Below are 27,677 nucleotides of genomic sequence, written 5' to 3' on the forward strand. Positions count from 1 at the left end.
ATCCCTTCTTTACTCCATCTCACTCCTGTAGTGATGGCTCTCAATGTCATCTACGTGGCAGTCATTTATTTCTAAAGCGTATCTTTGATACAGGTCCTTAAGCTAGGCACAGTCTCATCCTAAGGCCTCTGCATTGGACACTCCCCCACCATGGATGCTCTTCCTCATTTGTCTATATATCTGACTCCCTTTCTTCCTTTAGCTGATCTGTTAAATTCTTTCTCGATGAGGCCACCCTGACTGCCCAGTTTAATATTTATAACCTGTCCCTCTTACCTGGCTCTACCTATTTTCCATAGCAGGTGTCACTTTCTAACATACCACTTAGCTTATTTATTGTTAGGAATACAGAGAGCCCCCGGTATCAGGGGTCCTGGTAGAACAACACAAAGCATGCTTGGGAGCCAGCCAGCAAGGCAAATATCTTTACTCCTGCAGGAGGGTGTGCAGGCACAGGGTCTGTGAGTATGATGCACACACTGAGTGGGTGGTCCACTCAGGCTTTTATGCCTGATGCACATGACCTGTCCCTCACTCTTGATTGGTCACAGAGCTTAAACTCATACTCTTGCGTGATTGGCTGATTTAAAAGGAGGGGTTGACTTTTGCCATTTCAAAATGGTGGCCTGCAGGGGAATTGAAAGTCACTTGACCCAAAATTATGGCTGCCTAAACTCCTTCTTTGACAGAAAAGATTACTTGTTTATTCTCACAATTCTTCCCATTTCTTATTTAACTCTTTTCTTCAAACTTGGCTAACATTCATTGACTTTCCTGCTCTGCTGTGTCTAAGAGATTATTTTGCTGTTTGGTCAATGTGGTTTCAATTAACGTTTAGATAAGACCTCTCAAACATGGATAATATAACATCCACTACTGTCATTCCCTTCCATTCTCCAAACCATTGCTAAATCGGAGAAAGGATCCTCAATCCAAGGATTCTCAGCTGACTCATTAGCTAGAGTTGTTAATCCCTGTAGGGCCTTAGTGATCGTTCTGTCTGGAGCTGTTGTCAGAGATGAATGCACAACACTGCTCCCCCCCCCCCGCCCCTTCACCCCCCCCCCCCACACATTACATATACTCCTCCTTTTCTGCCAGAATCATATCCAAGGCCAATCTATTTTCCCACATCATCCTGCTGGTGGTATATAGTTGTTCAGCTATGTCTTTAACTGTGTCTTGAGTCTAGTTAGCAATCCTTTGTTGGTTATAGTAACCAGTGGCCTGCTGCATGGATTTGTGCTCATTGAAAGGAAATTAATTGGAAAAAATAACAACATGATATAACAACAACAAACACAGGACATAAAAACAACATTGATAAAAACAATGACTGATAAATTGATTAAAGTTACTCTAATATCTCCCTATATACCACATTAAGAGTAAAAACACTTTCAGAGTGCGTGATGAATTTCCCATGTGATAAAGCATTTACAACTTTAACTTTAAGGTCACTTCCTCTTCGAACTCAAGAGAAAGCAACATATAACTGCCCATGTCCGAAAACGGGTTCAGGTAGGAATAGTCCTACTTTGTCTAGATTAGCTCAGCGAGAGCTTTATATGTATAGTGGCTACTGTTTATGGGCACTTGCTGTGAGCCAGCTGGGCACCGTGTGCTTTAGGTGTCTTAGCTCATGTAATCCTTGCTCCCACCCATGGGTGCAAGTTCTATTTCAATACCCTTGTTATAGAAGAGCACGGTGAGGTCTAAGTGCAGCCAAGAAATCTGACCCAAGTCACATCTATAAGCCTAAGTGACCAAACGACCAGTCACTATGACATGCACTGACCACCAGGGCGCAGATGCTCAACACAGGAACTACACCCTGGTGGTCAGTATGTTCCCACAGTGGGAGCTCCGCTCAGCTGACCAACGGGCTCCAGATGCCTGGCTCATGGCTGGCAAGCACAGCTTCAGTGGCGTGAGCCTCTCGGGCCTCTGTGGCATGCTACTGAATGGAGGCAGTGGCAGGCGCAGAGGGCCAGGATGAGTGGGAACGGTGTGGGCCCACCCAGGCTCGGGCTCCTCCCCCACTGCCTGCTGCTTCGCACACTACTACATCCCTCAGGGATGTCAGACTGCATCAACGACCGGCGGTCTGACATCCAGCGAGGGGTCCCGGATTGCTAGAGGGCACAGACCGGGCTGAGGGACCCCACCGGTGCACAAATCTGCCTCTAGTAAGTAGCAAGTGGTGGGGCTGGGATCTGAACTCTGGAGTCTGACTCAAGGGTCCACCGGTTGAGGTTTAGTCTCTGAAGTCTAGCCCACTTGAACTTGGGAACCTTCTAAAGGTCTGGGTAACAATCAGTGTAGCAGATAAACATGATTTTTCCAAAGAGCAGCAGGCGCCCACTGAAGGTTCTTTAAGCAAAGGACTTCATCGAATCTTTCAGCTCTAGAGAAGATGATTAACTCCTTCCTCTCCTGAGGGGCAGTTGTGGAGATTATCTTGGTTCAGGGAGGGAAAAAGTCCTTGGACAAACGCCTGCAGGGAGAGTACTCAAGGAACAAATTCTTCAGAGGTGGTGGCTTCAGTAGCTACACATGGGTACCTACTGCCGCCGTGTGGCCACTTTTCTATATGACATGCTATGGATTTTAGCTAAAATCCGGAGGGGCAGGTTAGTCTGGGCAGTGAGAAATGGTTTCATTGGGACTGGGGCTGAGGGCAATGGGCAAGCTCCCACAGAGGAGCTGGTGTCCTGGGGGTGAAGTCTTGATCCAAAGAGGTGCAGAACCTTGAAGGGGATTGACTGATCCTCCAGACATTCAGTCCTGGTTTGGTGACACAAACCAAAACGAGAAGCAGTCCTTGCTCTAGAGCAGCGGTCACCAACCTCTCGGACCTCATGGACCACCAGACCGCTGCCTTAGAGGACCTCCTCATCCAGTGGGGAGACAACATAGAGATGCATACATGTCCCAGAATCAGCGAGAACTCCTGGGTCCAAATCCCATTCCTCACTTCTCAGAGCATCAGTTTCCTCAGGTGTGAAATGGGCACAGAACAGACCTGCCCCTGGGGATTGTGGGACATTATCACCACTCAGTCGGTGACCCAGAGGCAGGCTACCCGGCCTGCTCTGAGCCTCAGGAAAGAGGAGCCAAGCAGCCAGGTGCAATGGAAAAAACCTGGATCCCAGCTCCATCGCTGTCACCCCACTTGCTGTATGACCTCCCCTCTCAGAGCCTGTTCCACCAGCCATACAATGTGGAGTTTGGATAAAACCACTCAGCTCTCTTCTCACTCTAATTGATCAATCCTCTTTGCAGGCCAATCACAGAGGGTTATAGAAGAAGATCCAGAAAGTTTGCCTCTACCCATTCACATACCCACGCTGAGCACCAGCAAAGAGAGATGTTAAGTCAAGCCCCATCCAACCACAGGGTGGCTGGGAGGCAACGAAAATGATGGTGGAAGCTGGTGCAATCCACAAATAACAGAGCCTTGCTCCTCACAGGGTGGTCCACGGACCAGTATCGACACCACTTGGGTTCTTGTGAGAAATGCAGACTTTCCTGTACCATCTGACCCACTGACTCAGAACCTGCAGTTTAGCTCAATCCCTAGATGATTCCTACACATATCTGAAATGAGCTGGACACACCCTGGCCAGAGGCCATGGCTCTCAACCTTAACCACACAGAATTTCCAAGGAGTCTTAAAACATTGTGATGTCCATGTGGCACTCCAGGGGGCTTTTGGGGTTGGGACCCAGACAGCAGAGGTTTGTAAAAGCTCTCCAGTGTAAACAATATCATAAGTGGAGCCACTTTAAAATGCCAGAGCTGCCATCCAGAGGAACTGCCTTATACCTCAGACCCTGGAATGTTAAAAACAGGGCACAATAACCTTGGGATGGGACCTAAGAAGCCTCATGCCTTGCAAAAGAACATTTGCAATGATAATAGGAAAGCAGTTATGACAACTAGACTGATGATTAGTGGCCCGAAAATGAAAAACATTGTTTAGAATGAACATCACCATGTTCTATTATCTGTACCAACAGAAATGTCTTCGTTCTGATATAATTTTCCCTTTCCCTTTCTCAGAAATACCCATTGCCTTTGTCCCTTTTTAAAAAATTATGTTTATTAATTTCAGAGAGGAAGAGAGCGGGAGATAGAAACATCAATAATGAGAGAGAATCATTGGTTGGCTGCCTCCTGCACGATTGGGGATTAAGCCTGCAACCCAGGCATGTGTCCTGACTGGGAATCGAACTGTGACCTCCTGGTTCATAGGTCGACACTCAACCACTGAGCCACCATAGCTGGGTACCATTTATTAATTTTTTTAAAGTGAGTGAAAGGGAGGGGGAAACACACACGGAGAGAAACATCGATGTGAGAGAGACATCAATTCCTGCAAGCTCCCTTGACCAGAATTGAACCTGTGACCCTTCAGGTTCCACTGAGGAAAACCGTCTAGCAGGGGTCTTCAAACTACGGCCCGCGGGCCACATGCGGCCCGCAGAGGAGTCTGATCCGGCCCGCCAGGTTTTTTGGGCAGTGAGCGCAGCCGAGGTGTTACAGTAGGAATTAGTAGTTCATATAGTCCGGCCCTCCAGCTCTCTGAGGGACCGTGATCTGGCCCCCACTTTAAAAAGTTTGAGGACCCCTGGTAGGGCTTATCTCCATTTTATATTAATAGATGAAGAAACAAAGAAGGCACGACTTACCCGAGGCCACGCAGGCAGGGACAGAATTGGATTTGAACTGAGTTATAGGAATGTTTAATGGTCAGGCTTGCCTGGCAGCTTGGCTGGTTAGAGTGCTGTCTTGCTGTGCCAAGGTTTTGAGTTTGATTCCTGGTTAGGGCACATACAAAGAGCAAACAATGAGTGCATAAATAAGTGGAACAACAAGCAATGTTCCCCCTCCCCCCCAATCAATTAATAAAAAAATAAATAAAACGCCGAGACCGGTTTGGCTCAATGGATAGAGCGTCGGCTTGGGGACTGAAGGGTCCCGGGTTCGGTTCCGGTCAAGGGCATGTACCTTGGTTGCGGGCATATCCCCAGTAGGGGGTGTGCAAGAGGCAGCTGATCGATGACTCTCTCTCATCGATGTTTCTAACTCCCTATCTCTCTCCCTTCCTCTCTGTACAAAATCAATAAAATATATTTTAAAAAAATAATAAAAAAAATAAATGAAAGTACTAGGCTGGCCCAGTGGTCTTCAAACTGCGTTCCTTGGAGACCCAGTTCCTCAGAGGTAGTGGAGGCGCTGGGGTGGGGGTGGGTGGGTTGTCCTGGCAGCCCCATCGTCTCTTCTATATTGGGGTTGACAAAGGCTTTCTGGAAGACTGCTTCTTCACTCACCAGCCTGGAGCATCGTGGGTCACGTGGTGCTGCCAGCCTCCCTGCCAGATGTTCCCCCCTCCCCGCCTGGGGGACCCCAAGAACTAATCCCCACGGCAGAAGGCACAGAGGGCTTAGTGCTGGGGAAATCAGGCACCACGTCTGCCAGCCCCTGGGAGCCTGGGTGAAGCCTGCGGCTCAGAGCCCAGGAAGTCGTCCTGTCCTTGGAACACGGACCCTGAGAGGCACTGGCCAGCCATGGCGGGGCCTCAACTACCCTGCCCTTCCTGAGCCCTCCAGAGAGGTGAGCTGGGGCTAGGCATCCTGGGGGTCTGACAGTGTGTGTGAGTGTGTGTGTGTGGCATGTGTGTGTGGTGTGTGTGGTATGTGCGTATGTGTGTGTGGTGCGTGTATGCGTGTGGTGTGTGTGGTACGTGTGTATGTGTGCGTGGTATGTTTGTGTGGGGTGTGCGTGTGGTGCGTGTGTGGTGTGTGTGTGTAGTATGTGTATGAGTGTGGAGTGTGTGTATGTGTTTGTGTGTGTGTGGTGTGTGTAGTATGTGTATGTGTGTGGTGTGTGTGTGGTGTGCGGACATGTGTGTGTATGGTGAGTGTGTGGTGTGTGTGTGTGTGGTGTGTGTGTGTGTGTGTGTGTGTGGTGTGTGTGGTGTGTGTGTGTGGTGTGTGTGAGGTGTGTGTATGGTGTGTGTGTGGTGTGTGTGTGTGGTGTGCGGACGTGTGTGTGTGTGTGTGTGTGTGTGTAATCGACTCTTCCGGTTGGGACTGCGGAATTTGAGATGTCCAATGTTAAAGTCAGGACAGACCTGGCAGACCAGAGAGCTGGTCACCCTCCAGGGTCGCTGAGCTGGCCTCTCCTTGCCTTGGAGGTGGGGCTCTGTGAAGGGGAGGGCTTGCTTTGCCCACTTCTCCTAGCATTTCTGTCCCCTTCCTCTCTTTCCAGCCTCACCCCCGGCCATCACTCTCTGCCTTCGCTCCTGTGACTGAACTTCCCACGCAGTGTCTCCTGGGCTGTGGACCTGAATCCTCAGCCAGCCGGGACCTTCCACGCCTTGGAGAGCATGAACACCCAGGTGAGGCCTGGCCCCACCCACTAGGTTTGCTTCAAATATAAGCCTAGATTTCCCTCAGCACCTCATCGTCATCCCCACATTCCTAGGGTGCACCCCTGGCCAGGAAGCTCCGAGTGCTTTGAGCCTATTAGCTCAAGTTCTCAAAACCAGTCACAGCTCCTCTTCCTTTTCACATCTCCAGGCCTCTGATCAGAGCGCCCCCCACTCATCCCCAACTCTCTGCTCAGCGGAGCTTTCCTTCCCACCATCCCCCCGCCCCCCAAAGCTGAGCTCACAGGTACCTTGGAGCCCCCAGAGCTCTGTGCCCATGACCTGAGCACATCTGTCTCCCAGGGAAATTATCATAACAACACTAGCTACCCACCGGTGAGCGGCTTTCAGCATCGTCTCATTTACCCTTACTGAGATTCCATGGGGTGTAGGACAAAGGCCATTCCCATTACGCAGACGAGAAAACTGCGGCTCAAAGAGGTGAAGCCACTTGTCCAAAGGTAGTAAGGGCGGAACCGGAATCAAGCTGTGCTTCGCCTGGGCCCAGAGCCCTGTGTCTGACCGCTCCACCGTCCTGCTGGCTCCACAGGAGGTAGCACGGTGCCCAGCACACAGCTTGCTCTTGGGGATTGTTTCTGAACAAATGACTGGACAGGAAGGGCTGTCCCAGAGTGGGCAGTGAGAGGAGAAGGAGGTGAGGGTGTGTGGGCTGGACTACCCGAAAAGGAGCTGGGGTTGCTGTTTTATGGGTGGGGCTGGGAGAGCCTGGTACTTCCTGAGCTCTCGCCTCTCCCTTCTCCCATTCCCCTCACCCCCACCCCACACCAGTGAAGGGAGAGGGGAGAGATTCCTAATGGATATTGCAAGTCCAAATGTGAGCAGCTGGTGAGCAGCTTAGAGGTTAGATACTGGCTGCACTTTTGGGTCAATGGGAATAAATCCTGACATTGGAGAGACGTGTGATGAGGCTGGGCCGCAGAGGAGGGCTGCAAGTTGGGGGTGCAGAGGGTGGGGTGGTGCACAGCACAGAGCGACATTCCCAGCACCACCATCTGCTGCCCATGACTACATCATTGTGTTCGTCAGCAGTGCGTTCCTGTACTTAGCTGAGCAGCATCCCATTGCATGGATGTGCCCGTTTATCTTTTCATCACCAGCTGAAGGACATTTAGGTTGTTTCCAATCTTCAGAGATTATGAATAAAGAATGGCTTCAGTATGAGTACCACATTCTAAAGCTGGGAGATACTTCTGAAATCAAACGGGATTTCTAGATGTACATTATCCTCTTCATAAATAGCCCAGCCCTCTCCTGCAGTTGAAGAAATGGAGGCCCTAAGAGGGGAAAGGGATGTATCCAGAATTACAACTGACTCAGGACGATGTAAAGTTCAAAACACATTTCCTGAGAATGTGCCAGTGTCAGGTGTTGCAGGCATAAAAGCCCTGAAGGAATGATCTTGGTGCTGGAGACACTAGTCACCTGGTTGGGGCCAGACAGAGAAGCCAGGAGTAACCAATGCAGGTTCCTGTAACAATGCAGTGACGAGTGCGCAGAGAGGAGAGGACCCTGGGGGAGAATGAGGAGGCTTCACAGCTGTCATGGGCTCTCCCACGTTTGTCAGTGGAAAAGGGCAGCCAGAGGGAAGGGCAGGTACAAAGGCACAGAGGGGAGCAATGCATCAAGGTGCAAAGAGGAAGAGGCAGGAACGGTCCGTGGAGTTGAAAGGGGAGGACTAACAGGGAGGGATGGACTAGAAACTCAGAGAGACTCTAAGTGAAAAAGCCTAGAAAACGGGTGCCAGTATGTGCAGACACTTGTATGTCTCGGAGGCAGTAGACAAGCCAGTGGAAGTGCTGAGATGACTGATAATTCATATAAAAACAAATAAAATGAAATCATTTCCTTACACTAAAACCAAACATGTTTTTATATGAATGTATAGAAATCTACATTTAAGATCTCTGCGAAAAGGATTTCTTAAGCAAACCCATGCACGCAGACACACACGCACAGCAAACAAAAAAAGACAGTGTTGATAAATTTGATTGGCAACAACCAAAACCATTGCAAAAACCCTCTCTTCAAGAATAACAGTTAACAGGTCTTACAATGTGTCGGACAAGATGTACTTTATACGTATTAACTCATTTAATCCTTACAAATTTATGAGGCAAGGGCCATTATCATCTCTATTTTACAGGTAAGGAAGCAGAAGCACAGAGAACTTATAAAGATCTCTAAGTGAAGAAAATTGAATAAAAAAAATAGGCAAAGGATAAAAACAAGCCATTCACATAAAAGCAAATCCAAATATAAATAGTAAACACATGAAAAGGTGTTTAACCTTATTAGCAACAGAGAAAATGAAAATTAAAGGTAGCAATGAGAATCACCGGTGGTGGAGTGTAAACTGGAACAACTCTGGAGAGTGCAGGAGAGAATATGGTTAAGATGAAAATGGCCATACGTTACCACCCAGAAATTTCACTCCTATGCATAGTGCTCTCACCTCGAATGTATAAAATTGTCCCGTTTGTAAGGAAGCCTGGCCCATCTCCATGGTCTATTCCACTATGAAGTATATTCATGTAGCAGCATCCTCGACAGAAGCTGAAATGAATAATCCAGAACTATGTGTATCCAAGTGGGGGGGAAAACAAGTTGCAGAAGGATAATACAGGAGAATAATATTCGTGTAAGTTTAAAAATGTGCAAAACAATACTACATGCTCTTGATGGACGCGTAAACACAAAGAATAAAAGCATGCATGATGACAAACACCAAGATCAGAATGGGTGTTTCATCTGGGGACAGGGGAGGAGGTTGAATCTTTGGAGAATTCCCCCTCCATTAGGTAAATCGGCCAGCAGTAGTCAAACAACTACTGTACTAGGGAGAGAGTTGGATCTATGCCATAACAGGCTTGTCCCAAGTGCCTTGGAGGGGACCTGGGTGAAGGCAGTTGCAGAAGGCTTCATGGAGGAGATGTATCACTAAGTATACAGGAGAGAGACAGCAGGCCCAGCAGAAGGAACAAGCTATGCAAAGGCGCAGAGGTGCAGAGGTGCAGAGGTACATTCATGGCGGAGCTGTTGAATGGGTCATACTGGGAAGGACCTTGGTTTCCCAGGTGTAAAATACACACACACACACACACACACACACACACACACACACACATTAGAACTTCCCTGTGGACTTCCATTATGTCTGGGTGAACTTCAGGTATAGAAGGGGTCAGGGTGGGGTCCCTCTCTTTCTTCCCCCTGGCTGAGTCCCATGGGAGCTGTGCCCTGTGTTTCCCCCATTCCAGGCTGGCTGGCGGCTTGGCCCGCTGAAAGTAAAGAGGTGGCTTTTCCCAGCTTCCTGCAGCTTCTTCTTTCTGTTCTCTGTGCTCATGACCGGCTGCTTCCTGTGGCAGTACTACCTCCCCGAACTGAAGACCGGTGAGTGCAGAGACATCCTCCAGTTTCTCCTGCCCCTGTGGGTCCTTGGGGGCTCTGAGCTGCCACTCCTGACCCGAGGGCGTCGTACGATTTAGACTCACAAGCTCTGGCCTCTAACTGTTCATCTTGGGGCCAGTCATATGATCTCTCTGTGCCTTGATGCCTTTGTGTATAAAATGAGGATCCTAAAGCCAACCCCAAACTTGCTGGCTTCAAACGAAGTGATTCATTCTTTCTGTTAGTCTGTGGGCTGGCTGGCAGTTCTGCTGCTGGTCTCATCTGAGCTCTCTCTCCAATGCAGTGGGAGAGCTGGATCTCTCCTTCCATGTGGATTCTCCCTCTCAAGACCGCTATCCCAGGCTTGTTCAGGAGGGGGCAGTATTCCCAGGGAGCAAAGGCGCATGAAGGCCTAATTTTGGGAAGACCCAGGATCAATGACCAATTCTACCTCATTCTCAAAGCCAGCCAGAGTCTAGAGTTGGAAGGCGCTAAAAGAATTTATGGCCACAGTGAACTTCCCGACTAGTCTTGGTTCTGGGGAGTCTCAGGAAGGACTTGGAAAGGGTGCAGCTCCTCAAGGTGCTTGTACCCTCACCACTCCACATGGCTCTTCAGGGGACGAGGAGAGGTCTGGGGGCCGTTGGGATGCCCGCGCCCTCTTCCCCGAGGTTCCAAGGAAGCCATACAGCCAGACCAAAGCAGAACTAGACCTGAATCCCCCATGCCTGAACCCTTGGCTCTGGTGATAGACTGAGTTCTCCCTGTGGTTTAGGCCTGACGCCGAAGTGGAGCCCCAAGTGGAAGTGGAAGCCCACTTCCCCACCCAAACACATAATCAGAACTGGGGGAAGAGAGACAGACAGACAGCACATGGCTCAGCCTGCCCCAAGCAGGAACCTGTCTAAATCTGCTGACCACACAGAGGGAGGAAGGCGGGCGTGCAAGAGAGAAGGGCTGCCACAGGGAACTCTGGCCTAATGGGTATCTTGAAGGCCAAGCTGCAGGTGGCGTGCATGGAACTGTCCCCTCTCCTCCAGGCACACCCTGCTCTTTGCTCCTGGATACCCAGGGCTGGTCTCTGCTCCCTGATATTCCTGGTGAGGGTTGCCAGCTGGGAGGGTTGGCCCCAAGGTACGGCTCTGGCCTTTGCCGCCACCTTCCCATCTCTTCTAGGATGCCCTCTAGACCCTTATCCTGATTGCTATTTCCTTCTCACCATGTGATATTCCCGGCAGGGTCCTTGGGACCAGAGGCGCCCTCTGCCCCTGTGAGGATGTGCCCCCAGCACCCTGAGCCTGTGCCCCTGGCACACCCTCTCCCCGTGTTGAAGGAGGCCCTGGAAAAGGTCAGTATGGCCCAGGAGGGTGGGTGCCAGGCCTGAGTGTTGAAGGGGAGGGCCACTCTCTGCACTGGACGTGGCACTCATTCATCATGTAATTTCTGAGCACGGACTCTGAGCTAGACACCAGGGACACGGCAGAAAGAAGATAGTGTTTTGTTCCTAAGAAGCTGCCAGTCGGGAACGAAGGAACAGTGAAGATAATAAACAGTGATAACACAGGGTAAGAGCGAGGACAGGGAAAGTTTAGGGACTGTGGCAGGGGGCGCGAAGGAACTGACTTTAGGGTCAGGGAAGGCTTCCAGAGGAAGTGGTGTCTAAGCTGAGATGTGAACACTAGGAGACACCAGCTGATGGGCATGTGAATAATAAAGGAGCTTGATGGGGGAGGGAGGAGGGTGGAGGCTGTGCTCCAGGTAGAAGGAACAGCCTGTGCCAGGACCCAGAGTCAGCAGAGTAAGTGCCAGGTGCACACAAAGAACCACGAGGCAATTCACTCTGGTGGGGCCATAGGTGGAGGGGGGAGAAAGATGAGATTGGAGAGGATGACAGAGGCCACTGCAAAATAATTAAAACGAAACATCCCACCATGTAGCTTTTACCACTGAGGACCGTCTAACAGTAGAAGGGGCTGTCAGCGGGCTCCAGTCTGTGCCAGTCAGACCCCGCCCACTGGGGTCACTCACCTCAGGAGGCATGCAGACAAATGAAATGCGATCAGAGAGGTGAGGGCAGCAGCGTGGCGGGAGATTTGAAACCGTCACCCGAGGAACACCTGAAGGGAAGGAGGCAGATGATTCCACGGGAGAGAAGGCGCAGGCCAGTGCAGAGAGGCACACTCACTGTCGGCAAACACATGGGAGGCTTTTGTGAAGGAGAGGGAACAGAGGGTGCCGGGTGGCTCTCAGGGTGGGGGGGGGTGTGTGTGTGTATGTGTGTGTCATGGTAATTAATGAAAAAGCAACCATGAACACCTTGGCTGCCGTGTAGTGAGCACTTAGTATGCGCTAACCTCTTTGTCAGAATACCTTGTGAGTCACTATCAATAGGGGAGGAAACAGATTTAGAGACACAAAGCTAGGGCAGGGGTGAAAGCTACAGGTAGACAGATCTCAACTCAGGATATGCAAAATCACTCAGCAAGGCGATTAATGAAGAACAGGGGCTGGACTTGGCCTGGGATTCTAACTCTGATTCCATGAACCATTAGTCACTTGAGCAAGTCACTTTCATATCTCATAGACTCAGTTTTCTCATCTGTAAAATGGGGAGAAATTAGCACTTATTTATTGTGAGGGTTAAATGAGACAGTGTATGAAAATCACTTTACCGTGCCTAGCACATTCTAAACGTCCAGTATACGTTAGCTGTTGTCATCATCATTACACTCCGTCATTGCAAAGAATGAGGCATTTTCAATAAATGTTCAAAAGAGAAATTAGGGGCCTTCTAGAAATAATGAATTCTCCAGCACTAGGGGGTCAGACTAGGCCTATTGGAAGTTTTCTAGGGTAGTGAGTTGCAACCTTTTATCTCATGGCACACATAAACCAATCACTAAAATTCTGCGGCATACCGAAAACAAATTATTATTTTTTGCCTGGCCAAAAAAAAAAAAAAAAAAAAAAAAAAAAAAAAAAGGTATAAACTTTGAGTTATTCACACCACTTGACTACTGTTGTATTGGCTGTTGTCATTTTTAAAATTTGATAATCCAAGAGAAAAAAGGTCAGCACCCCTGACCAAATAGTCAGATAGTGCATATTTTACTTTTTGGAGATAGTGCATATTTTTAAAATTCTTGGGCGCATGGGCTGAAAAATTACTATTCTAGGGCATAAGACAAGGGTTTGACTAGATCAATAGTTCTGTCCCCTCCCTCCTTTTACGTTTTGCCAAGGAAATGTTTCTTTGAACAAAAATCTCATGAGGGATCCCCACATGTAAAACAGATTCTAGGGGAGCGGCTCTGATTGCGGCCAGAGTGGGGGCCATGGTATGAGAGCCCAAATACTGGAGGCTCCCTGGCCTCCTCTCCAGCAACTGGGGGTGGGGCTGGGGGAGAGTGAAGGGGAGCCAGGAAAGGCGACCTGTGTGCAGGTGTGGTGTGGGCACGGGCAGGGTGTGCAGGTGACAAGTGGGGTGTGTGCCTCTGCACCCACATTCTGAGCCTCCTGCTCTTCTCCTGCAAGGTGGAGAGGATCCTGCGCCAGGCACTGTCTGCCCCAGGGCTGGCGGCCATGTCTGCAGTTGTCATCCACAATGACGCCGTGCTCTGGACTGGGAACTTCGGGAAGAAGAATGGCTCCGACCCAGCTTCCGGCCCCCCCAATGAGTACACCATGTACCGGTCAGCCTGGTGACCTGCAGGGTCCTATGGAGGGATGTGGGGTGGGAGAATAGGGGGGACTTAGGAGGTAGGGGAACTCAAGTGAACCATGACTGGGGTTTCCAAGCCCTTCATTAAGTTTTGATAGTTTTATAGATGAAGAGACTGAGGTCCAGAGAGGACCAGTGAGTGCCCGACGTCACACCACAGAGGTAACAGGCCAGGAAGGAATCGCTTCTGGAGATCCCTTAGCCCCAAACCTCCCTAACTCCAAGAGGCTCCCTGTGTCCCCTCCTTCCCTCACGTCCATATGCCCAGGTCCTGGGCTCCTGGCCCTGGTCCCTGCCAATCAGCAGCAGTGGCCCAGATGGAAGTCCCTGGGCACATTCTGCTGCACACATCCCTGCCGAGGTGCTGCCTGCAGGACCCTTAAGGCTTACAATGCAAAGTGAACACATCTGCTCACTACAGTGAGGACTGCAAGAGTTCCATTCACAATGCACCTGCTACGGGCCAAGTACGGGACAACAATTATACTTTCTGTCACTTACTGAGCACTCACTACCCCCAGGTATCTTGCCAAACACTTTAGGAGCATGCTCTTGTTTAATCCTCTCTACAGCCTGTGAAACGGACAAGGAAGCCGAATCTCAGAAAGTCTAGGACTTGCCCAAGACCCCTTAGCCAGTGAGAGGCAGAGGCATGACCCAACCAGGTCTGTCCACAGTGGGAAGGGCTTGGGGGAAGGCCTGCCATTGGGCAGATACTCAGGAATGTCCATTTAGCCCAGCCCTATTGCCTCTGGAATATTCTCAAGCATCCCAAAGCCAGTTATATAGAGGCTGGTGGGTTTTCATCTGAGACATTAAATAAAGCAGTAGGATTCAGTGCTTCCCTAGAACACTAGAGAGTTGGAGGCTGGGGTGCAGGGTAGAGATGGATTGTGGGGCCAAGAGTATGCCCTCTGCACCCCTGTGTCCCCAACATTGTCTAGGATCTCCAGCGTCTCCAAGATCTTCCCAGTCCTCATGCTATACCGCCTGTGGGAGGAGGGCACCGTAGCCTCCCTGGATGACCCTCTGGAGCGCTATGCCAGCTCCTTCACCATTAACAACCCGCTGGGCATGGCATCAGCCCCCACCCAACAGAGCCTGATGGATGGGCTGGAGGAGGCGGGCCCAGCCCCCAGGCCTTCGCCCGTCACCCTCCGGAGGATGGCCAGCCAGCTCTCAGGTGAACGGTAATTCAGGTGGGGGGAACCGTGGAGAGGACTCTTATCCTGCCAGGCTGAGCCCACTCTCTGCTGCTCCCTGAACTGGCCAAAGTCTCCCCATTCTCACTCGTCTCCAGCCACACCGGCTGGGCCATGCTATCCCTCAAACTTTCCAAGACCTTCCTGCCTCAGGGACTTTGCATGTGCTGTTCCCTCTGCCCGAGACATTCCTACTGAGAAGAATGGCTCCCTCTCTCACCTTCTCCAGGTCTCACCTGCTCAAGGACCGCTCTGCAAGGCCTTGGTCTGACCAAATTACTTTCTCTGTAGCATGAATATGTATCTGCTCATTGTCTGGCCTCTCCACTCACTCCACACAGGCAGGGACTTTGTTCATTACCAATTCCTCAGGACCCAGAACACATGTTGGCACAAAAACAGAAGCTGGAAATCCACCATTGAACGGAGAGGTGGAGAGAACCCAAACCCCATGGTTCTTCCAATAGTTTTCACAGCTAATAAACAGAAAAGTCCAAGTGGTTAGATAAGTCCAAAGCTGTCTGGCCACTGATCTCAAGAATTTTGTTGAATCAAACTGCTATCTATAGTTGATGATAATTACTTTTTGAGCAGTTGCTATGACCAGACACCATGCTAAGCATTTTATTTTACCCAATCCTCACATCATCCCTATGATAGGGGGATGATTATATATATTATGTCCCTCACATCACAGGTGAGGGGACTGGGGCTTGAAAGGTTTTGTGTCCCACTAAAACACAAGCAGGAGGAGAGTCCATGCTGAACCATTTTAAAAAAATATATTTTATTGATTTTTTTACAGAGAGGAAGAGAGAGGGATAGAGAGCTAGAAACATCGATGAGAGAGAATCATCGATCAGCTGCCTCTTGCACACCCGCTACCGGGGATGTGCCTGCAACCAAGGTACATGCCCTTGACCAGAATCGAACCCGGGACCTTTCAGTCCGCAGGGTGACGCTCTATCCACTGAGCCAAACCGGTTTCGGCAATGCTGGACCATTTTTGTTGTTCGGGTGATTTTGTTGTTACCTTTCAACCCAGTGCACCCAATAACCCCCCCCCCCCCATCCACCCTCAGCTAGCCCAGCAGGTCTGACCACTGCTCCTCCCCAGGGCTGCCCCGAAGGCTGCGATCCACTTCGCTGCTGTGGAGGGGCAGCACCCAGGAGGCCCTGAGCCTGCTCAAGGATGATGTGCTGGTGGCGGACCCGGGAACCAGGTGAGGAGTGTGCCTTGGTGCTCTGCCAAAGTTAGGATCCTCCTCGAGATACTCCCCCCCCAACCCCCCCATCCCAGAGACAGACTGCATCCTCTCATCCTGGCTGGTCAGAACCTGAAGAGACCTCGGGGTCACGGAATACAACCCCTATTCCACAGCTGGAAAGACCGAGGCCCAGAGAGGGTGTTACAGCAAGGCAGGTGCCGTTTGAACCTTGAGTTCTTTGCACTCATCAACTCACCACTGACTGAGCACCTACTCTGTGCCCGGAATGTGCTAACCAAGATACAGAAGCAACATGTTTACTAGTAACCAGGTTCCTCTGCATGGAGTTTGCATTCTTGTGAGTTAACAGTGAGCCTTCTTATCAGTGAACAGATAAACGAGATAAATAGAGATGCTGTGCAGGGCCAGCATGGAAATAAATGGGATGCTGATGGGAGTGGAGAGCTGGGGTGGCCACCGAACAGAGAAGCCCAGCTCAGGGAGCGAGGGGCTGGACAGAGGACAGCTGGCACTCCCCTGCCTCCGGGGCACCCTTCCAGGCTTCTTGACCTTTTTTTTTTTTTTTTTTTTTTTTTTGCAAAAAGGTGCCCAGTTTCTCCAAATGCTGAACCTCAGGCCCCACTTCCCGGCGGAAGAAAGGACCCAGGTGATGCTCAGGCATCTGCGAGCTGGAGTCCTCCTTTCAGCTGTGCCACTAACTTGCCATGAGGCCTTGGAGGAGGCACTTGGCCTGTTGGGATCTCACCTTCCTCATTTGTAGAAAAGGGAAGTCAGGCTAGCTCCGTTGGAGTATTGTCCTGTACACCACAGGTGGCAGGTTCGATCCCCGGTCACGGCATATACCAGGTTGTTCAATCCCCGACAGGATGCATATGGAAGGCAACGGATCGATGTTTCTCTAATGGATGTTTCTCTTTTTCTCACTCTCCCCCTTCTTCTAAATAAAATAAAAAACATAAAAAATTAAGGGGGGGGGGGTTGGGCTAGAGTTCAGGAATGTCTAAAAGGATTTGTGGATTTTCATCTGTCTGAGCCTTTTTGAAATTGCACCTTCTCTGGGAAAGAAGAGAGACCTCTTACCGAATGCTGGTGTCTGCCATAGCTGGAAGGAGGGAGGGGAAAACCTGCCCCTTGTTTCTTATCCTTGAACCACATGATCCCTATAATTCCACCTTGCCCCCGCTTCTCCCCCCAACAGCCTAAGACTCCAGATTTCTGTTTGCTAAAGTAAATCATACTAAAATGTAAAGGACCAATAAGATTTGCTTTCCCACTTGCCCAGCCCAGCTCTCCTCCTACCTGCTGTGTGACCCTGGACAAGTCCCTGCGCCTCTCTGGGCCGTCCTTCCTCTCTTCCCAGATGTAGAATGAGTGATCCGTAGTCTCTGGTGGGTCTGACCCCTCTGGGATGCAGTGAAGCAGGTTCCTTTCCTGCCCGATCCAGTCCTATGAAACTCTGGGGGCATTTCAGACAGTCTGAGCAGGTCGGAAGGGGCTACTTGGCCGGGCCTGGGAATGCTCCCTCATCATGGGCTGCACCCCAGTTTTCCACACACACACCCCTCTCGTTCCAGGTGCCATTACAGCACCCTGGCCTTCTCGCTCCTGGCGCACGTCCTGGCGGCCCACACGGCTCAGGGGGACTACCAGCGCTGGCTCTCCGAGCACGTGCTGGAACCGCTGGGGATGGCAGACACGGGCTTCGACCTCACCCCTCCGGTGCGCGCCCGCCTGGCGGCCGGCTTCTACGGCAGCGGCCGGCCGGCCCCACTCTACGACCTGGGCTGGTACCGGCCGTCGGGCCAGATGTACTCCACGGCCGCCGACCTGGCCAAGCTGGCCGCGGTGCTCCTGGGGGGCGGCCCCCGCCGGCTCCTGCGGCCCGACGCGGCCAGGACGCTGCTGGCGCCGCTGCTGGCCTGCCCCGGCGGCGCCTACTTCGCCCGCGAGACCGGCACCCCGTGGGAGTTCCACGCGCAGCGGGGCTACCGCGTGGCGCGCAAGGACGGCGACCTGGACGGCTACGCCGCCACCTTCTCCCTGGTGCCGCAGCTGCGGCTGGGCTTCGTGCTGCTGCTGGCGGGGCCGCGGCCGCCCGGGCCCGACCTGGTGGCGCGCGCCTACGACGCGCTGCTGCCGGCCCTGGAGCGCGCCCTGCGGGAGGCCGAACGCCGCCCCGCCCCGCCCCCGAGCGCGCGCCCGTTCGCCGGCTTCTTCACCTTCGCCAACCGCACCTTCTACGAGGTGCGCGCGGCCGGGCCGGCGGGCGAGCTGCGCCTGCGCCAGTTCGGGCCGCGCGCGGAGGCCCTGGTGCCGCCGGCCTTCCGGACGCTGGCGCTGCGCCACGTGCGCGGCCGCGTCTTCCAGCTGCACGTGGCGCGCGAGTTCCCGTGCGCGCTGCCGCTCGGCGACGGCGCCCGGCTCTCGCTCGAGGCCCAGCACGGGCAGCTCGTCCACTTCTACCCGCTGGACCGCCACGGGCTGTCCCCGGGCTTCGACGTCCCCGGGCTGAACACCTACCGGGTGCTGCGGCTGCTGCGCGAGCCCGTCCTCCCCGCCGCGTCCTCCCCTGGAACCCAGGGAGCTGACAAGGCGGGGTAGGGGCCCGGCTGCTCAGAGTGCGGTCCCCGGACCACAGCCCGGGTGCGAACTATTTCTTATCCACCCGAGAGGAAGAGCCAAGTACAGAAACTTAGAATAAAGCATTTACATTCTTAAAAAAAATATTTTTTTTCCAGTGATTTTTTTTTACAGAGAGGAAGGGAGAAGGATAGAGAGTTAGAAACATCTACAAGAGAGAAACATTGAATAGATTACTGCTGCACACTCCCTACTGGGGATGTGCCTGCAACCAAGGTACATGCCTTTGACCAGAATTGAACCTGGATCCTTGAAAACACAGGCCTTCGCTCTATCCACTGAGCCAGTTAGGGCACTTTTACATATTTTTAACAGCACACTGACGAAGTACTTTACTTTTGTGTCTGTTGAACCTAAGACAAAATATGGGCTTGGGTTTTGTCTTAAAAAACATCAATCTGCGTTACAATTTACATAAAATGAAATGCACACATTATCAGGGTATAGTTTGGTGATGTTTACAAGTATGTATACCCACCACCACCATCAAGATTCAGAACATTCCCATCGACCCCCAAACGTCCTTCCTACAGCTTTGCAGTCAGTCGTCTCCCCTGTACCCAGCTTCAGGCAGCCACTGATCTTTCTGTCACTCTAGATTAGTTTTGCCTGTTACAGAATCCCGTATGAATGGGATCGCACAGTGTAGTCCTTTGTGTCTGTTTTCTTTTGCTCAGCATGATGTTCGGAGGTTCATGCATGTCTTTGTGTGTGCATAAGTAGTTTGTTCCTTTTTATTGCGGAGTAGTAGTAGTCCATTCAAGGGATATATCCCAATTTGTTTATCCATTCACCTGTGGATGGACATTTGGGTTGTTTCCATTGTGGCTGTTATTAAAAACAGCATTCCTAAAAAAAAACAAGCAAACAAACACAAAAAGGCATTCCTGTATAATTCTGTAAATACATGCTTCCATTTCTCTTGGTTGACTATCAAGGTGTGTCTGCCATGCAGTTTTCCAAAGCTCTTGTACCATTTTACATTTCCAGCAGCAAAATGTGACAGCTCTCTTGCTTCACATCTTAGCAAAATTTTAGCCATACTAATGGTTGTGAAGTTCTGTCCCCGCACATGCATAACCTTCCTCATTATCAATATTTCCCACTAGAGCCCTAACCGGTTTGGTTCAGTGGAGAGAGTGCCGGCCTGTGGACTCAAGGGTCCCAGGTTCAATTCTGGTCAAGGGCATGTACCTTGGTTGCGGGCACATCCCCAGTGAGGGTGTGTGCAGGAGGCAGCTGATTGATGTTTCTCTCTCATTGATGTTTCTAATTCCCTCTCCACCTCCCTTCCTCTCTGTAAAAAAATCAATAAAATATATTTTAAAAAATTTCCCTCTAGAATGGTGTATTTGTTACAACTGATGAACCTGCATTGACACATCATTATCACCCAAAGTTCACAGTTTACATTAGGGTTCATTCTGTGCATTTGGTCAAATGTATAATGACATGAGTCTACCATTACAGTATCATGCAGAGTATTTTCACTGCCTGAAAAGTCCTTTATGCTTTGCCTATTCATCCCTCCGTTCCCACTTAACTCTGGCAACCACTGATCTTTTCACTGCTTCCATAGTTTTGCCTTCTCCAGAATGTCATAGAGTTGGAATCACGCAGTACGTAGCCTTTTCCGATTGGTCTCTCTCTCTCAGTAATATGCATGTCCATTTCCTCCACGTCTTTTGTGGCTGGATAGCTCATTTCTTTTTAGCACTGAGTAGTATTCCATTGTCTGGATGTATCATAGTTTATTTATCTGTTCACCTTCAAAGGACATCTTGGTTGCTTCCATGTTTTAGCAATTATGAATAAAGCTGCTATAAACACCCATGTGCATGCTTTTTGTCGACATGAGTTTTTATTTAACTTCTTTGGGTAAATACCAAGGAGCAGAATTGCTGGGTTGATTTGTACGAGTGTGTTTAGTTTTGTTAGAAAACACCACTGAACTGTCCTCCAGAGTGCTGTGTCAGTGTGTGTTTCCATCGGCAACCAATGAGCGTTCCTGTAGCTCCACATTCTCTCCAGCACTTGGTGTTGTCAATGTTCCCGATTTTGGCCATTTCCCTGATAACCTATGACAGGAAGCCTCTTTACCTGTGCTTACTTGCATTCTGTATATCTTCTTTGGTGAGATATCTGTTAAGGTCTTTGGCCCATCTTTTAATTAGGTTGTTTGTTTTCTTATTGTTGAGTGTTAAGAGTTCTTGGTATATTTTGGATAATAGTCCTTAATTATATTTCCCTCAGTCTGTGGCTTTTCTTCTCATTCTCTTGACACTGTCTTTTGCAGAGCAGAAGTTTTAAATTTTAATGAAGTCTAGCTTATCAATTATTTCCTTCACTGATTGTGCTTTCGGTGTTGTATCTAAAAGGTCATCACCAGCCGAAACCGGTTTGGCTCAGTGGATAGAGCATAGGCCTGCGGACTGAAAGGCCCCAGGTTTGATTCCGGGCAAGGGCATGTACCTTGGTTGCGGGCACATTCCCCAGTGGGGGGGGGGGGGCGGTGCAGGAGGCAGCTGATCGATGTTTCTCTCTCATCGATGTTTCTAACTCTCTATCCCTCTCTCTTTCTCTCTGTAAAAAATCAATAAAAAAAATTAAAAATAAAATAAAATAAAAGGTCATCACCATATCCGAGGTCATCTAGGTTTTCTCCTAAGTTATCTTCTCTGTCTTTTATGCTTTTATGTTGTACATTTAGGTCTGTATTCAGTTTGAGCTAATCTTTGTGAATGGTGCAAAGGGTGTCTAGGTTTATTGTTTTGCATGTGATGTTCGTTTGTTCCAGCACTATTTGTTAAAAAAGACTTTGTTCCATTGTTTTGCCTTTGCTTCTTTGTCAAAGATCAATTGACTATACATATTTTAAACATATTTAAGGCTCTGTGCCATCCTGAAGAAACAAAACCTAATCAACTTGCCCAAGTTCAAAATTTGCCTAATGTATTTTACCATGAACTGTCCTCGAATGCCTTCTCCTTAACACTTGGGAGTTACTGCTTTAATTCAGTGCCCCTCCCCAGCCAAGGCCAAATCCCCACTCCACCCCTAACCCCAGCCCCAACCCCAGCCCCCTAGCCCTGGCTTCATCCTTAGTCCTGGAAAACTCCTAGTCATGCTTCACAACCCTGCTGAAGACCTATAGGAGTCCCATTTGTTCCCTGCGGAACCTCAGCAAAAATACCAACCAAAGCAAACGAACAAGAAAACCTCGTGAGTCCAAGTGATAGTTTTTACAATTCACATTTATTTTGGAAAAAAAAAAAAAGGTTCTGCTAAAAGTACTCCTACAAAGGCATTGGAGCAACAGGGTCAGGGGATCCTGGACACAGCTGGTGAGGTTTCCTTGGTCACAGCAGTGGGGGGGGGGGGGGTGTGTCCAGGTCTGACCCACGGCCATCAGAACTCCCTACCGCATCACTTCCCGACCCCCCAACATTATCAGAAGAATCGTGTTTATGACCAGAAGAAACAGGGTTCTGTGAAACCCTGCCAGACCCCCCCAGTTGAGAGTTCTGGCCTGATGGCCCAGGCTGGAACTAACACCTGGGCGGTAGGGGCGGTGTTTGGGGGTAGGGTGTGGGGAGTCCAGGACAGCGGCTCAGACAGTGGCTCTGGGACGTTAGGATGTCCCACGGCCCCCAAACAGAGTGCCCCCTGGAGATCTGGGATTTGACTGGGTTTCTCTCTCTGGGGCTGAGTGGGGGTCACTGGTAGCAGCATAGCAGAGTGATTCAGAGGCAGATGCTGCGGGTCAGAGACCACTGGCCGACTCTGAGACCTGGGAAAGCCCCCATGCGGGTCTCTGAGTTCCCGGGTCTGTGGAGCAGGAATAACTGTACCTGCCTCGCAGAGCTGAGTGAGGATTTAGCGAGACCCTGTGTATAAAAAGGTAAGCACGGCCTCCGGCACATGGTTGGCACTCAAGAAATAGCAGCTATGATTAGGATTTGGGGCTGAGCCTGACCAACCAGTAATTGCTCTTCTCTGTTCTCCAAAGAGGCTGGCTGTGAGGGAGGTTCCTGCCAGGCCTACCCTGGGCCAGCCTCAGGGGCGCCACCTCGTGGCTCCCGCCCACCAGAGTCCCTGGAAGGGAAAGCAGACAGACGGATGACTGAGCTGTGAGGAGTCCAGAGGCACCTCCACCAGCTGGCCTCCCAGATCCCATAGGACATAGCCTCCTTAGAAAGGGGTCAGAGGGCCCTTGGAATGCGGCAGGGACTGTGTGGCCATGACGCTGTAACCAGAGTGGCTCTGGGGTTTGCAGCACGACCTTATGGTTTCCCACTGCTAACAAACAAACAACAAACAAACAAACAAACAAACTGGCTCTGCACAGGAAGGCGGTGTACCTGGGGAAGACACTTCAGAAAATTTCTGGCCCTTCAGTCCCTCCCCAAACCTAACCAGTGGGGCCCCCACTTGGCTCCTGAGCTGAGCTGTCCAGCTCACCAGCCAGGGGCACCGTGTGGTCTGGTCTGCACAGGGCCTTGCCCAGCTGGGGCAGCCAGATGTGGCAGGTCCGCTCCTCTCCCAGGGAGAGAAAGCCAGCCTCACAGGAGGGGTCTGGCCCCTGTCAAGGCGCACCTCTGATTCAGACTCAAAGGGGGAGCTGTTGTATTTGTTGTTACCTGCCCCCACCCTCCCTCACCATCTCTCTCTCTCTTCTCCTTCTTGTTCTCTCTTTGTGCTTTGTCCCTGCCATGGTCCTCAGGTTTGGGGACGAGAGATGAACAAATGGGTCGTGAAGTCTCAGGAATGAGCAGCATAGAACCATATGGTGATGGAATGTTAAAAGCATGGAATCCTCCCACCGGGATCTTAGAATCGGGGGCTTTTGCCATCTTGGAATCTTTGACCCATGGAATGTTAGAACTGCACTCTCTGCAGGAACCCACGGTGTATGTGGTCCTGGTTCTGACCTCCTCGCTCCCCTCTCCCTTTCCCCTCCTCCAACATGGCTGTGAGACCTGAGTAGAGAGAAGGACCTTCTCTCCCTCCTCCAGGGAGAGCGTGTGTCTTAGTCTGGGAGGCAGGGGGCTGGCGGTGGTGGGAAGGGGGGTGGCATATGAAGCTCCAGGTCCAGCTGGAAGCCCTAGCCTGCCTTCGCCTGGCCAACCTGGCCAGGTGTTGAGTGAACAGCTCTGGATCGTAGCCTTGGGGTCCATGGGGTGCCCACAGGGAGGCCCTGGGGGAGCTGCCGGGCCCCTCTGCAGTATTAAGTTCTTGCTTTATCTTGTTATATCAGCTTTCCTGAGGCAGCCTCCACCCTGGGAAGCTGAACTCAGACAGACTCCGGGTCTGGGGAGGTCTGTCTAATTTCCCTGAAAGCTTAGCACAGTCTGAACACATTCCTGAGGGTCAGCCCTACCCCCCACTTCATGGGTCCTAATCCATGTCTGAGTTTGGCCATCTTATCTGACGATGTCCTGCTTTGTCCTAATCCCTGTCTACATCAGCCCCTCTCTCCGCAGACAGGGGGCACAGGAGGTGGAGGGGAAAGTGAAGAGAGGATTTTAGTCTGGAGGAGTCTCCCAAGAGAGCTTGTTACAAACAGAGGCCCCTGGGCCTGACCTGGGGGATTCTGACGGGGGGGGGGGGGGGGGGGGAGGGGAGAAGGGGGAGCTTGGGGAGGAGCCTGTGGGTTTGCAAACTGATCAAGAGCCCGGGTGATTCTGATACAGGTGGGCGGTGGCAGACATTGGAGAAATCCTGGGAGGTGGGAAGAGGGAGCCCCGAAGGCAGAGGCCTGGAGGAAATCCTCTGGCAGCACCTGGGGCATCTGTTTCCTCACCAGGAAAGTGGGGATGGTAACACCCAAAAGGTCCCTGATGTATGGTAAGTGTCCGGTGATTAATGCAATCCCTGTGGCCTCAACCTCCTGTGACCCCCCTCCAGTGGGGTGACCCTGAGCTTGCCTGTGTCAGAACAAAGGCCAAGTCACTCTCTGGGACCAGCACTCTGACCTTGGTTTCCCTGAAGGGACCAGCTTCCAAGATGTCTTATGGCAGGACCTATGTCCTGGGGAGCTGGGTCAAGGCCGGCCGGTGGTGTGTACATGCAGAGTGGCTCCCCAACTTCCCTCTGGGTTTCCCCAGCATAACACTCTGTTGTAAAGGGCAGGACTCAGTCCCTTTCTGGGTGATCCCGCCAGGGCCAGGGCCACCAGGGCGGAGATGGGCATCCTAAGCAGTTGGTATGCCGCCATGCCACCTCCAGTGCACAGCAGGGCTCCGCTCTGTCCTCTCAGGGCTCTGCCATGCCCGCCTTCCTGCCTGCCCAGGCCCGTCACTGCCACCCACATCCACCCAGCTCTGGTCAGGGCCTGGTAGCACTCACAGAGGCCTGCAGGAAATGGGCGGGTATTCTCACACGAAGCTGAGTTAAGAACCGGGCAGCACGAAATCCAACCCTGCCGCTCCCAGCAGCTGGAGTGACTCTGTGGGTTACATGCGTCCGTGAGGATGGGTACTGACACAGCAGGGCCTGGTTCTCCTGGAGTAAGGGAGGGCTTCTCCAGGGGGCTCTCCTTCCCGGGGAGGGGGAAGCTGTGGGGCACCCTGTCCCCACCTGATGGCTGACCTGACTCCTCCCGGAACCCGAGGCTCACTCTGCTCCTCTTCTGCTCAAGGACCCGCTGTGGCTGCACTGGGGATCGTGTGCAAACTGCCTCACCCTCCGAGCACATCAACCTCCACGTCCCAGCACTCCCGCTGGCCCGGGCAGACACAACTCCTCACTGTGGGGGCCTTCCGGCCTCTGAATTGTTGGTTACACTCCACCGCCCATCTGGAATGATCTTTCTCTCAACCTCTGTCCTTTTCAAGACCGCCTCCTCCACGAAGCCCTCCCTGATAACCCCAGCCCATCTGAGCTTTCCCTTCTCTTACCAGCCATTATCGGACACCACGTCCTTGCTGTCCTCTGATGGAGTGTGTGGAGTGGGCGGTGGAAGCAGATAAACACAGCCTTGCCCTGCCCATTCCTGGATGGGTAATGCCGAGCAAGCTACTGAGCCTCAGTTTCCCCCTTACCTAGGGGAGAAACGAGTGCCTCCTCACCCGGCTCCCCCAGCCCAATCCTCTCATTTTACATGTGGGCGGGAGGCTGCGGCCCAGAGACAGGAAGTGGCTTGCCCAGATCCACATCTTCAGTGACAAGAGCAAGGCCGCCAGGATGCATTTTCCCTACCAACCCACGGCCTCCTGCCCTTTGAATGCATTTACACTCCTTTCCCTGGCAAGAGTCTTCCATCCTTTGGTACCCATCTTGGAACTACAGAGGCCCAGGAGAGAGCCGGGAGTGGCCAGGGGCTCAGCCCTGGGGGGAGGCGGGGACCAGAGGCCTGGGTCCTTCCTGTGCTTCAGCCAGGGGTGAGGAAGAGCTAGTCAGGGGCAGGGCCGAGGAGCCCCCGGATTGCAGAGGGGTGCAAGGCTGGTGACTGCACACAAGGGGGTGGCAGAGAGCTCCCTGAGCGGAGACAGTGTGGGCACCAACTAGAAAAGATGGGGGAAAGCCCAGCTGATGCCATGTGGGCAGGAGGCACCCCTCGTTAGTAAACAGCCACGGCCCGGAGTCCCTTAAGTGTCTGCTGCACGTCCATCATCTATTCTGATCGGTCTGCCCACGTCTTACCGGTTGAAAGATATCATCCCCCCAAGAAGAAGCCTGCGGATTATCAACCACCGCTCATTTTGGGGGCCTCTGGAGCAGTAGGAGCGGAGGCGATGGCGCCGCCATTGCCCTGTCTGGCCTGCGAAGATCGGCTTGTCACACTCGGGGAGCAGCTGGTCCCATTTCCACGGTGCCCTGGCCCGTGTTCACAAGGCAGCTTTTCTTTCCTCCAGTACCCACTGCGTGCAGGGCAGCCGGAAACGCCTCTCACGCTGCTGGGCAGGTGGGGCTGGCACTTGGGGCGATGGAGCCAGGAAAGGATTAGTAACCAGGCAGCGGGCAGGCGGCTCAGAGCCGTGTGCCCGGGCCAGCAGCTCGGCCGGCCACTTCCTGCTGAGATGCAAGAGGTGGTGGGGGAGCTGCTCCAGCAGCAAGAGGCGGGCACCCTGGATGGTCACAGTGACCTCTGTCTGTCATTCCGAAATGGAGACACAGAGGGTCTGGGGAGCATCCTTACTCTTGAGAAGCAGGCACGAGGGGGGCCCAGGACCACGGAGGACGCAGGGCCCTGGAGGGTGGATGGGCAGACGTGCTGGCGAGCAGACACCAGCCTATCGGCTTAACGCAGGAAGCCATCTGACAGGAAGCACTGAGTGCCAGCCCCTGTGGTGGCCCCAGAGCAGTGGGAGGGGGCGGGGCAGGCTGGGGAGACAGAGTTAATCTGAAGAGCATCAGGGCAGCTCTCTCCAGAAGGTGACCTTGTGTGCTGGGACAGCTGCCACCCGTGCTGGGCATCTTTGGGGCATAAGGGTGGCCGGCTGGGCCAAGACTGGCCAGTTCTAGGGAAACCAGCCAAGACCATCCCTGTGGCTTACTCTGCTGTCCCCCCACTCTGGGGAGGGGGGCATGCTCCCCTCTAATCCCTTCCTTCCCTGTGCATCTCAGGCTCTGGAGAACAGGTGAGTGACAGACGACAGGCTGGTCCATGCGGGATGCTCTGTCGGACCACTGAGAGGCCGTTAGCTGGCCAGCTGGGACCTGGAACGTTCCCTCTGGTCAGTCTCCCGCGGACAAAGGGAAAGGCCCTGAGATGAGGCCTCCCCGGCCTCGCCCCTTTAGATTCCCCGCCTCCCCCTGCACAAAGAGTTCCGAGTTTGTGTGAGTGGGAGCCCATTTGCGCAGAGATGAGCTGACCAGGAAAAGGTGACCCTTCCTGTGGCTTTGACTGGGGGTCCATGAGTACTCCGGGACCCTCCCAGTTCCACTTCACAGCTCCCTTAGGACCTAGACCCCCTCCTCCTGGCCCGGGGGAGCCGAGTGCTCACAGCTCACCGCCAACTCCCTGCTCCCGACGCGTCCTGCAGAGGCAGCAAGCGTTGCTTCCAAGTCACTTCTTCCACTGCCTGTGCTTTCGACAA

At 52.1% G+C, this 27,677-nt stretch overlaps 1 protein-coding gene across 1 annotated transcript; it reads left to right on the top strand.

The window, feature by feature from the left end:
• Positions 1-6,394: 6,394 nt before the first annotated feature.
• Positions 6,395-18,597, top strand: LACTBL1 (lactamase beta like 1; the record flags this gene model as incomplete). Its single annotated transcript, XM_084871318.1, has 7 exons — positions 6,395-6,406; positions 9,715-9,847; positions 11,083-11,192; positions 13,379-13,536; positions 14,510-14,748; positions 15,885-15,990; positions 17,571-18,597. 7 exons carry the CDS (start codon positions 6,395-6,397, stop codon positions 18,595-18,597), a joined length of 1,785 nt encoding a protein of 594 aa, XP_084727444.1.
• Between the last annotated feature and the right edge of the window lie 9,080 nt (positions 18,598-27,677).

Source organism: Pipistrellus hanaki (assembly GCF_964339955.1).
Source record: "Pipistrellus hanaki genome assembly, chromosome: 2".
NCBI lineage: Eukaryota > Metazoa > Chordata > Mammalia > Chiroptera > Vespertilionidae > Pipistrellus > Pipistrellus hanaki.